This window comes from Vanessa cardui, chromosome 11 (assembly GCF_905220365.1).
Source record: "Vanessa cardui chromosome 11, ilVanCard2.1, whole genome shotgun sequence".
Lineage (NCBI taxonomy): Eukaryota > Metazoa > Arthropoda > Insecta > Lepidoptera > Nymphalidae > Vanessa > Vanessa cardui.
This window is the reverse complement of record NC_061133.1, coordinates 469,141-481,691: the sequence shown is the minus strand read 5'-3', so window position 1 is coordinate 481,691 and position 12,551 is coordinate 469,141. Positions and strand designations below refer to the sequence as shown.

Sequence of the window (12,551 nt, the reverse complement as noted above, 5' to 3'; positions counted from 1 at the left end):
CTAATTATAAAAAAAGGTAAACGGTCATTTATTATTTAAATAGCTTACCTACTTCACGAGATAAGGCGTTCTTTGAATAATTATCTTAATCGTTTATTTAAATTTTTGTCAAATACAGGTTTAAAAAAAACAGTAACTACTTAACTTATCAGTTTTATTACAGTTAGTTAGTTATAACACTTAAGTAGTTAAAGTAAAGGTACTGAGGCCGTTGGATCGGCACAATAAATGATACCTTGTGTCTATTACTTATAAATTCGGAGCTATTTTGTAAGTTAACCTTATTAAAGACATGAGACGAACGAGGGTAGACAAAGTGTCAGGTACAAACTCATTACAGGTGTGGTATTTTCACTTAAAACCGTTGTTAAAAGAGCATTCAAAAGTAAAAGCCTACTTGAATAAAGTACATTACGATTTTGATTTCGTTTATCAGAGGTATGAAAGTTTGTATATACAATTGGGAAATGCATTTATGCAAATAGTAATATTATTTATGATCGCGACTATAAAACAGATCACATTTAAAACTGATCACATTTAAAACTGATCGATACTGTTATTCGAAGTATTTTATTATAAAATTACTGTAGGATCATTCTGGTTATCATCAAAACTAAATATGTTTTGTCGGAACGTTAGTCAGATACTACTAGATCGATGTCACCGTAACTCAACGTGGTAGTGGTTTCTATTTCTTGTCTAGATAGGTAGTGGTAAGCAGCCAAAGGCAAACTAGTTCTTATCGCTGACATGTAATGACTTTTAAAAGGGCCATCATACGATAGACACAAGCCTAAGTATAAAAAGTCCAACTTGTACGAGTAGTATCTTTCAATAAATATACAAAATCTGCTTTCCTCAGAGGTGGCGGTCAATGTGCGTCCGCCTACGCACGATATTATTGAAGTAATTCCACGCATATTAACATTCCACCTCAGAACACCCATAATGTTCTCGTTTTTTCTTGAGAAATCAAATTGGAGATAATCAATCAATATAATTTGATTGTCAGAAACCAGTTGGTATAAAAAAAACCTCATCGATAAAATACGTTATGTTTAGTTGATTGACTTGCAAATATACGTCATATTTAGTTCTACATATTATATCAGGTAAATAACAAAGACAATCTCCTGATCAAATCCTAAACAAAAAATTAAAAATGTACTTAAAACCTATATACATAATTTCATGAACATCATAACACTTCTAAACTCTACAGTCATCTGGGCTTGTTATACATAAACATTATGTATGTTAATATATATAAGTATATATTTATAATAAGTAAACATAAACATTTAATCACACAAATTTAATCTGAATGTGAGGCTTGTAAAAATACATTTTATACAATACTGGGGCTCATTCAAGTTTGCCGCCCCGGGCCTTTGACGGGATTCGTCCGCCGCTATAATAATTTTCAAATTTTTGTTAGTAATCACAAAAGAAAATGGAATTAGCAACCTGTCAATTATTATCGAGTTATGTTATTATTGGTTAATTGTTGATTGATTCAATCTCAATAATGCTCGGTTGCGTCGCCTCGTTATCTTTAGACAACTAATAAGTTGATGCCTACCAGATGGGATCTCCGCCAGGAATACATCGCAGCGACACTGCCTTCGAGCAAAAACATCCAGACATAAATTACTTAGTTTCCTCTCGAGGTGTAGAGGATAATGTCTTTACTTGCCCATCACACTCGATTACCTACTGTTTTACTTTCAACGAAATAAATGATTAACCATACATATGGAACGTTATAAAAAGGATACTAAAAGTATACTAAAATATAATCTTATATATATTAAACTAATTATAAAGTGGTAATATTTTCGGATGTATGTACTTAGGGGGTAAACTCCGAAAGTAATGATCCAATTCTAAAATATTTACTGGAAGAAAACTGCTTTATTCCTGAATCTCAATAATCAAATCAAAGTCAAAGCCAAAAACCTTTATTCAAAATGGAAGTGTTTACACTTTCTTATTGATTGTCGAAAATCTACCACCGGTTCGGAATATAATACCTCAGACAAACTGAAACTGTAAACAGCGAAATCTATTTTTTTTCTTTTTTATAATGACAATTTACAATACACTATATTATATTAATATCACATAATTTTTTCTATTAATAAGTAGAACCCGTGCGAAGTAGAGGCGGTTTTCCGTCTAGCAATTGAATGCAGTTTAATAGAGTGATAATTAGAATATTACCTGGCGAGTTTGCGGTGCGCGCGTCGTCCACCGCTGATCATGGAAAGCGTGCTCATCACGGCGGACATGATGTTCTGCGCACGCGCACATGGGACCTGCATCAACAGAACATACTTATTAAGCAAGCGGAACATATTATTATTGATAATTAAATTACAGTCAAGAATTATAGATCGTTTATTGTGTACATATACGTTTCACTTTCAAATATTCGTCACTGCGAGCAAAATACATGACGCATCATTAAAGTTATAAGAAAATAAGATGTCATCTAAAAAAAATGCTTTTACGATGTTTGGTGTATCGATTGGCATTTTATCATATGGCATTTATTACAATGTGATCTTACTCTTTGTTTGGAGTCATAGAAAAAGAAATTAACAGTGTTAAGGTTGAACTAATGAATATAATCAATACGAAAGTGACTTGGTTTGTTCTGCATCAACACCTCGCTCGGTCGTTGAGAAATTAAATATTGCAACGTACTTTTATCTCGATCGAATATGTAAAGATAAAAATGTTATTTGTTTTTGAATATGTAAGCAAGAACTAAAGACAATTAAATTAAACTTCAGCAGTACGGTTATGTTCTTAAGTGGCTGGTTTAAGTAGCGAATGTATATTCATATAAATATAGTTAATCTTTTGCTAAAAATAAGTCTAAACACGGATTTACATGCTTTGAATTTAAGTAATGACGAACTCTCATACAAGATTGAATTCCAAATTTCATCCTCTTGGATGCTTAATTTTCTAATAATTTTTAAAATATGTATTTAAACTATAAATATAAGGCTAAAGGCTTTCATATTTCAAACATCAGTAATGACAGATATCCGCAGCTATATACATTCATCCCCCGCCTGCTTAAGATTAAAGAGGATATTAATTAAAAAAACTCTTAGAATTCCTTAAGTTACGTAGATGACATTTCATAAAGAATTTATGTCTAAAATTTCATCCTGTTCGACCACCGGTCAGTGTTGCAAGTTGTATACCAGTATCATGTACCTATAAACGGTATTCATATATTTTTTGCACCGATTCAAGCACCTCTCTACTTTTCTAGAAATTTCTAAGCGACATCATAATAAATGTATAATTTTAATATCGTCTGCATAACTTCAGTATTCCTTGTTATGTAAATGTGCATCTGTTCCATTTAGTTTCTAAATAATCGCTTCGTTCATAAATATCACAGACATCACAGTATAATATTTTATTATAAATTCTCAACGCTTTGCTTAACAATATAAATAAATGATTAAATAGCTATCGCAGGGAACCATCATCTCGTGGTTGTGTAGTAATTACTACATCGCCGATTCGATTCGATATTTATTGCGGTCGAAGCCTACACTCGGCTACACAAGTATTAATTGAATAAGAGTATTTAAATTAAAAGGGCTTTATTTAAAACGAAATTAACAAGATACCCATATCTTATCTACCTATTTTGTATACTGAACAATCGTACATTTCTGGGTTATAACAAACAAGGCTTAGACCCTGGATTTTTACGTGATTTTAAATGATGGACCATTTTTATGACTTTATAAGTATCCAACTTTACCTAAACATAGTAAAGACTTCGCCGTAATACTACATTCGTTACAATGATAAATTTATCTCGTCTAGATTCGAGACTTAATGACACGAGCATTGTAATTACTGAAGACTCAGGTCTCGCAGATGCTATGATCTAGTGCCGTTGTGATAAAACCATGGAGCGGCTCACGGTCACGGCTCACAAATTGCACGATGCACGCGTGCCTGCGCCGACGCAGCTAACGGCAGCCGCGATACCAGACATTACACAATACCTCGTCGAAATCCGCAAATCATTGAGTGCACTGATTTTGAGATAGAGAGCTCTATTGTATAAATCACACGTATCTTTGACTGCATTCAATCTTTGATAATAATATTTATAACAGTAGGCAAGAAGAGTTAAAAACGTCAACGTAATAAAAACCGATAACATCTCCTATGCATCGGTTTTGTATGGATTGTTTAGTGGATTAACGTCACGTGTGTCGTGTACCCTACTCATAATGAAGTGAAAAAAATTTACATTAATATCGACGCTTTTTTAGTCAAATAGATTTTATTAGACATTTATAGTCAAATAATTTTCTAGCGTTTCATTAACTGGTTGTACAAAGTTACAAAATATATTTACTTTATTAAAATATTATGTGTAGTTCTTTTACTTGCTACCTCACAGCCCTCTTTCTATATTAACTGAAATAATCTGTCACAAACATTAACACTTTGTAAATCAATTAAGAAATACTCAAAACTTAAAATACGAATATATGATGCAGCAAGTTTATCCAATCAAATCAATTTTATTCAAGTAAACTTCACAATGAAGCGTTTTTGAATCGTCAATAATTAAATACTACCACCGTTTCGGAAAGCATCTTCTAGCGAGAAGAAACGGCAAGAAACTCGCATAGTTGCTCTTTTCAAAAAAACAAATTTACAATGCTGTTATTTACAGTAATTAGTGTTCCATGATGGAACCCGAACCTAACTCCAGGAGTTTCTTTCCAAAAAGTGCTCTTTTAATGAATAATATGATAATTACATTTGCCGGTAACTTATTATATATATATACCATCGCCCAAAAATGTTTTTTTTACCGTATGCAAACGGAAACTAGGGGCTACAATTTTATTCTTATTTAAATGTTTAAATTGCGAGATGCATATTTAAAGCCAATGTCCCAGTGCTACGCAAACCCTCGTCTACTCTCGAGGTTTGGAGGTAATTCCAGGCGGGATTACATTTGACAGTATTTTCTATTTTCACCATGGAGTAATCGTCACGGTATGAGTTTGAAAAGCACCTTTTAGACAAATTCACTTGTTTTAAGCACCCGACCATCTTATATCACTCAAGTGAAAATGGTATATTAATAATACTGAAGCAGACATCTTCAAAAAGTGTTCTATCACTTGTGTCGCCCATTAACGTTGTCCATTAGAGTCGCGCTTATCGGATAGGCGACGTCAGCCGTCCAACAGCTGTCTGCGTGAAGGCGTCCCTTCTGTCCGAACCGCTTGCACATCACACGTTCATCTCAGACGTCACTATCGCCTCCTCGCTCTCTGCTAACTAATTACTTCGATTATATTGTACGGTTGTTATTCAAAAAGCAAATTTTATGTAAAAATAAAGTGCAAATATAAAATTAATGAAAATTTCTCTATATCTTAATTAAATTTATCTATCGATCTCGATATCCAATAGAGAGTTGGCGTTTTCATACAAATTAACTAACTTACGTTCGATATTCATAAATATTCGGTATTTAAATTAAGTGTACAAACAAGTTTAGAAACCGCATCACATGAGGCATTACTGTTAGATGCACCGATTTTTAGAAAGAAAAAAATATAACAATATACCTGAATTGTTAAAAATAAGTAAAGGTCTGTAAATTTCACACAGTTGGGCTATTTTGACTATTAGTTCATCACGTTTCTCCAACGCGGGGTGATGGATATATGGTTGGTTTTCATTCGACGTGTGTAGGTTTCCTCACGATGTTCTCCATTACCGATCCATTAAACACCATTAAAACCTTAATCATCCATTAAGATTCACATTTAGTAAGAGACCTTGGCTCTTTTGTAGTTTATCAGTGTACTATAGAACTAAATATGTCAAACGTTTATTTTGGCGTACAATAATAGACAGCAGAAAAAGAACGGTGAAGGGTTTATAAAGGGAAGTTAAGATATTTCACACAATGGCGTAAGGCCTCGTAGCCCATTAGCATATACAGTGAGCGCCAAACCACACTTTCCGTTAACTAATACGCCTGGGATGGAGCGCGAAAGACCTCGGTGAACTATTAAATAACACTAAAATGATACGACTTCACTTTGTATTTGTTTTTCTTTAAAAACTCGAAAATCCATCATTTAATAAAATCTCAATGCCATTTTATAAGATACATTTGAAATAATGACTTGAAAATTGAATTAAGAAGGATAAAATGAAAGCTCTTTATATAATATCTATTAAGTATATTAACAAAATATAAAATAAAAGACTGTGATGGCGATTTGTCGGTGGAGGTGTTAGAATTTGTCGTGTAAGCCCTGCTACCACCCATTAATCAATTATTGTGTTTTTGTATTCCAGTCTGTAAGGTAAATGAGCCAGTGGATTTACAAAAACGAGAGATATAAGAGGAATGATTAATATATCTTGAAAGTATAACCAATGTGTAAGGAAAGTAGTGATCACTTACCATCACGTGGTCCCATTGTATTGACCGATATGACATAAAGCTATCTATTCTCTTACTCTCATAATTCTGTCATTACGATACGACGTGAAAACATAGAGGCACTTTCGGGGCTACATGCGAGAATTGGCCTGATCCAGATTTAATCAAGGTCCTCGTTGCCTGCAACCCTATAAGCCAGCCACGAGACAAGCGAGGCAGTTAAAACTCTGTAATACATTGTTACCTTTCTGGTGGTGTGGGTATAAAGAAACAATATTCGGTTATAAAATTTTTAATGCACAGTAACATAGTATTATAAACAACCCATTACTTAATTTACTAGTTACTTATGTTACTTCTTATAATGACTATTATATAAAAATTATGCCAGCTAGACTCAGCGTGGGTCACTTGGGATAAAAGGCAAGCTTGAAAATTCAATGTAATTCAATGCAATTCAATATAAGGTTGAAAATTAGGCGCCACTGACGATTAAATTAGTTGATGTGGTTTGAAAGAATACACCGTTCGCCAGACCGGTGTAAACGAAATTTATAATATAATTAAAAGGGGGTACATCACCAAATTTTCCAGCTACACGTGGATACCGACAACAGCTTAAGGAACAGGCCTGCCGTCCTTGGAGTTGCACCAGCCGCTATCTGGGCACACTCAACCAGGAACCTGGAGCTGTTCACTCTTAATATTTCCATTCAAGAAGTCCACGTGGTGGGTAAATCCGATTAAAAAAAAAACCTCCTGTAATACGAAATATACAGGTTCAATAAGTTAAGCAAATAAGCAAATGATAAATACCTTTAACAAGAGATGTAAGCACGAATTTACCTTCTGGAGGTTCAAAGTCCTGCTTACACAAATTGACGATCCCAACTCCGGAGAACCATTTCAAAGGGTCACTGGAAACCACAATTTACACATGACTACGACTTATCGAATTGCAAACCAATGCATTTAATCAAAAACAAGAATAAAGACTTACAATTTTTTACGAGTCGGTAAACATGATATAAAGTTCTGTCAAACTTCAAAACTTCATTGTTAATATAAATTCTGAAAAGATAACTGCTATTAAAGCACTGAATACTAAACAACCACAAATTAAGAAACTCAACTATTAAGACAACTCACCGATATATTCACTATATCGAATTAAAAGTTTGGATTCGGTGCGAAGCCGATAGTTCCAAAATTCAAAAAGAACGAAATCGAAAGTTCACGAACCTTTGAAAGGTTAGCGAGTGTGACCAGTATCACTACCAACATACCCTTAATGAAAAAGGAATTATATCCATAATTAAATCAAGGAAATAATTTTGGAATAATTATTAAAATTAAGAAAAGCCAAATATGAGGCAAAGTAAATTTATCATAACTAGACTCCGACACCTACATCGAAGAACTAATCTTTAAACTGGAAGACAGCTATTAAATTAATCTGAAACGATGTGAAATGACCTCTAATAAAATTCAACAAACGAATTAGATGATTAAAATCTTATTTTAATAATTGTTTGAATGCACCTTTAAAATAAATGTAATTTATTTTATTAATTAAAATTTTAGAAAATGCCAAGTTGAAGCGTTATACTAGCAACACCGACATAAATTAAGTGGGAAATGGGTCAATGGCACGGAATTTAGCGCATTGACACTTTTTTGACGTTTTATATAATTATAAAAAAAAGTTAAAATTATGAAAATAATTTTTAATGTAACAGTACCTCCCCTCCCGGAAGAATTTTGCGAGGGTAAACGAGAAAAATTCGAGCTGGCCCTCCAGCTCAGAACCTCGAACCACACAAATAATTAATTTTAATAACATTTCAAATGTGAAATATAAAATGACAAAAAAGTGGAAAATCCAACTTAAGAAAACTACTACTCACCACAACTCATTTATTCGGCTACAACCAAATAAAACAAACAGAGCTCCCACAGTATGTGCAGGACAAACTCCACCAAAGCTTAAGCTCAACAAAAGCTTCGTTGCATGCAATACGAGGCGCATGAACAAAACTAATATCGGCCCTAACACAGATAATATAAAAATAATGCTTCTCATAAGCATTCTTAAAAAAAATTTTACTAGTAGTCTATGCCACTAAATAGAGAATATCCTCTATAAAATAGTATCACGACACCAAAATTCGCGAAGACAATATAACTAATTAACTATTCGAACCCACGAGAAGTTAACAGTCTTAACCATAACACACTATACAAAAAAAATGTACCAACCAACAGACATAACAAACCTTAATAAAACCAACCGTCAGGACTGATGGTACTCACACATAAGACTCTCTACTGACCAGACGAACAACAACACTTGTTAGGTAATATGGGATGGGAAAGGAATATTAGGAAACCAAACAGATGCCACGCCAACACAGAAGTGGACACTGGAAGGTGACAAAATGTCAAGGAATAGTATTAAGGCTTATTTTTACAGAGTCACAAACCGCTCTGAGTCGTAAGGCTTATTTTTACAGAGTTACAATCCGCTCTGAGTATTAAGGCTTATTTAAGGAGTTACCAACCGCTCCATAAGGATTTTAGGGTGAGGAAAAGGAATAAAGGATGCCAAACAGATACAACACCATCATAAAGTTGATACTGGACGGTCACCAAACGTGAAGGAACAGTTTTAAGGCTTATTTTTACAGAGTCACAAACCGCTCTGAGTCGTAAGGCTTATTTTTACAGAGTTACAATCCGCTCTGAGTCGTAAGGCTTATTTTTACAGAGTTACAATCCGCTCTGAGTATTAGGGCTTATTTAAGGAGTTACCAACCGCTCCATAAGGATAATAGGATGAGGAAATGGGATAAAAGGATGCCTAACGAACGCAAACGGAACCTAAAGACAATGCTATCCATACCATAATAAACCAACTGTCAGGACTGATGTTTCATACCTCTCCTCTCTGCTGTCCGGACGTTCACACATTGCAATACCTAACGACACTATCATACCTTAATAAACCCACTGTCAGGACTGATGTTACACCCCTCTCCTCTCTGCTGTCCGGACGTTCACACTTTGCAATACCTAACGACACTATCATACCTTAATAAACCAACTGTCAGGACTGATGTTTCACACCTCTCCTCTCTACTGTCCGGACGTTCAGGAGACAAGCAATATTAACGTTGCTTAATGGGTGCCGTAGCACCCGAATCGATCGAATGTGTTATAACATCCGTTCGACCTAAACCCTTCCTTTCGAAGGAAACCCCTCAAACTTACCAAACACCTCCTTCGCAATTACGCTTTGCGAAGAAGATAAATCCTCAAGGGGATGTAAGGGGATGTAAGAACTTCACTGCCGAAACTACATTCGTTTCGGATGAATCAAAGCTTACATCAAAAAAAAAATAAGTTTGGTGCTAAACCAAACCTACGCCAAAAATTAACCCCAAAAATTAAGGGTGTTGTCACACTAGGGACAACATAAAATTTGATTACTTTAGTCTTAGACTACAGCGTAATCGGTAAAAATAAATAACCTGACACACGGGATCGTGCATCATTAGCCGTAGCTATATAAGAAATATCAGATGTGTCATACATCTGGACACCCTGACCGACAAAATATTGACCTAAATTTGACCCTAAGATAGATATAGATGAACCGGAATCTAATAAACCACAAAACTGTTCATCAAAAATAGAAACCGACAAATAAGGACGAATGTCATCCGGAGGACGCTACATAGCCGCTACACTATGAGTAAAGAAAAGTGAGATTCGTTTTAAATACTTCCGCCAATCGTCAGGATCAAAGTTAGCGGAACGATTTGACGGAAGGCTTATCCGTTTTATGGATCAGCAGATTTACAATTAAGACAGGACTTAACGGTGATGCCCTTAGTACCACAACGAAAACAGACAATATCCTTAGACTTACAAGTACCCAAATCATGTCCCTTAACCCTACAACGAAAACAAAACAAACCAGGTTTACTCTTGCCGTGTATCATCTCGACTTTAAAAGATTTACTATATTTGAAACCTAAATCAGGAGCTAAAATATCAGCATCAATATTTGGTGGATCCCTAAACTCTTTTACTTGTTTAAAAGTAAATTCTAAAATTTTACATTTATCCCGAAGTTGCTGCAAGTTATCAATATTCTCCAGCGCTAGCGCTTGCGTAAAACACGGACGTAGGTTTTTACGTATAATCATTAATTTAGCCCTTTCTGGCAGTGAATATGAAAGTCTCGAAAAATAATTAATCATGACCGCAATAAAAATTAAACAAGATTCTGACTGACCCTGCGTTCGACGACGAATCTCAGATAACAGCTGCTCATCATAGTCCAAAGGTGAAAAATCTTCAATCAGCCTCTTCTTTAAACTCTGCCAGTCTGTGACTTCCGAACGAACACTCCGGTACCATGTTAAAACTTCATCCGAAAAAAGTTCAACAGCTGACTGAAATAAAATGTCATCAGAAATACCTCGAGCTAGACAAAGTTCTTCAAGCCTAAGAATAAAGAAACGGACACATGATTTGCCATTAAATTTTAAATTTAAACGAGCAATAGACTTATCAGACGAACAAGAAATTTTAGAAATAGGTAAAGGATTAACCAAAGCAGGTGAATGATCAGTAGATTGATCGTTAGCAGCTTCTTCAAAAGTTTTCCTAAAAGATTGAAACAAACTATCCACTTTCGAAAGACAATCCTTAAGTTTCACATTCAATTCTTCCTTTTTATAAAATAAATTAACATCCACTTCAATCCTACTAAATCGATGGAAAAGGTGATGTGCTATAGCTCTTAACCGGTTAAAACTTTTAAATTGAGGCTTAGATGACAAGGTGAGTAAGACTTCATCCAGTTTAGAATCAATAATTTCAAACTCGCTGGCTGGATCCAAAGATGTTTCTAAAATCTCATCAGCAGGAATTGAATTCACTAAGTCCCGAATCTGGATCCTCAACTCTTCAACTGAACCTTTAGGTTTAGCATCCCTTATCTCAACTTCATAAATAAGTTCATCCTTCCTAAGTAAGTGATAAGCTATAGGCCTTTCCATGATGTAAAAAAAAATTCCCAAAAAAAAAATATTCTAAGTGTAAGCTATGAATGTGACAACTGGTTTTATATAGATATAAAACAAAATTAAAAAAAACTATTTGAAAAAAAGTTCAGTAAAAAAAATTGTATTGAACCAGTACAAAAATTTGCAGAACCCTAAAAGTTGCAATACTAAAGAACCACACAAACAATATGAATAAGGTTCAAAAACAAATAAATTTGAATCAAAGTTCAGATAAAATTAAACGTGCAAAAGTCCAAAGTGCAAGTAAAATTAATTGTCATATTAAATGCTGATAATAAAAAGTTAAGTCGAGCTGGCTTCACAATATAATAATATGTAAGTCACTTAATACTAAACCTGTTTAAAATATAATTGCATCAATAATTTAAATTAATCTTCTTAAAGTAATAATTATTATATAATTAAAGTAATATCACAGTATGATAATTTACTTAAAATTTACTACCAATGCAATATGAAATGTAAAGTTAATTTGAAACACATAATAAAGGACATAATTATTAAAATAGTACTTGTTAAATCTTTATAATAGTATTTATACAATAACAATATTAAACATTGATTTTCAAATGCCTTATTTCAATATAGCAAATACAGACATACTGACTATCCCAAGTCACGCCCCACGTTGGGCGCCACTGTTACCTTTCTGGTGGTGTGGGTATAAAGAAACAATATTCGGTTATAAAATTTTTAATGCACAGTAACATAGTATTATAAACAACCCATTACTTAATTTACTAGTTACTTATGTTACTTCTTATAATGACTATTATATAAAAATTATGCCAGCTAGACTCAGCGTGGGTCACTTGGGATAAAAGGCAAGCTTGAAAATTCAATGTAATTCAATGCAATTCAATATAAGGTTGAAAATTAGGCGCCACTGACGATTAAATTAGTTGATGTGGTTTGAAAGAATACACCGTTCGCCAGACCGGTGTAAACGAAATTTATAATATAATTAAAAGGGGGTACATCAC

At 34.0% G+C, this 12,551-nt stretch overlaps 1 protein-coding gene across 1 annotated transcript in view; it reads right to left on the bottom strand.

The window, feature by feature from the left end:
* The window catches only part of LOC124533569, a 61,619-nt gene that overhangs the window by 32,465 nt on the left and 16,603 nt on the right, over positions 1-12,551 (bottom strand). The window contains exon 2 of the mRNA XM_047108939.1: positions 2,227-2,321. Within this exon, the coding sequence (XP_046964895.1) occupies positions 2,227-2,294 (68 nt within the window). The 5' untranslated portion in view covers positions 2,295-2,321. The remainder of the gene's footprint in view (positions 1-2,226; positions 2,322-12,551) is intronic.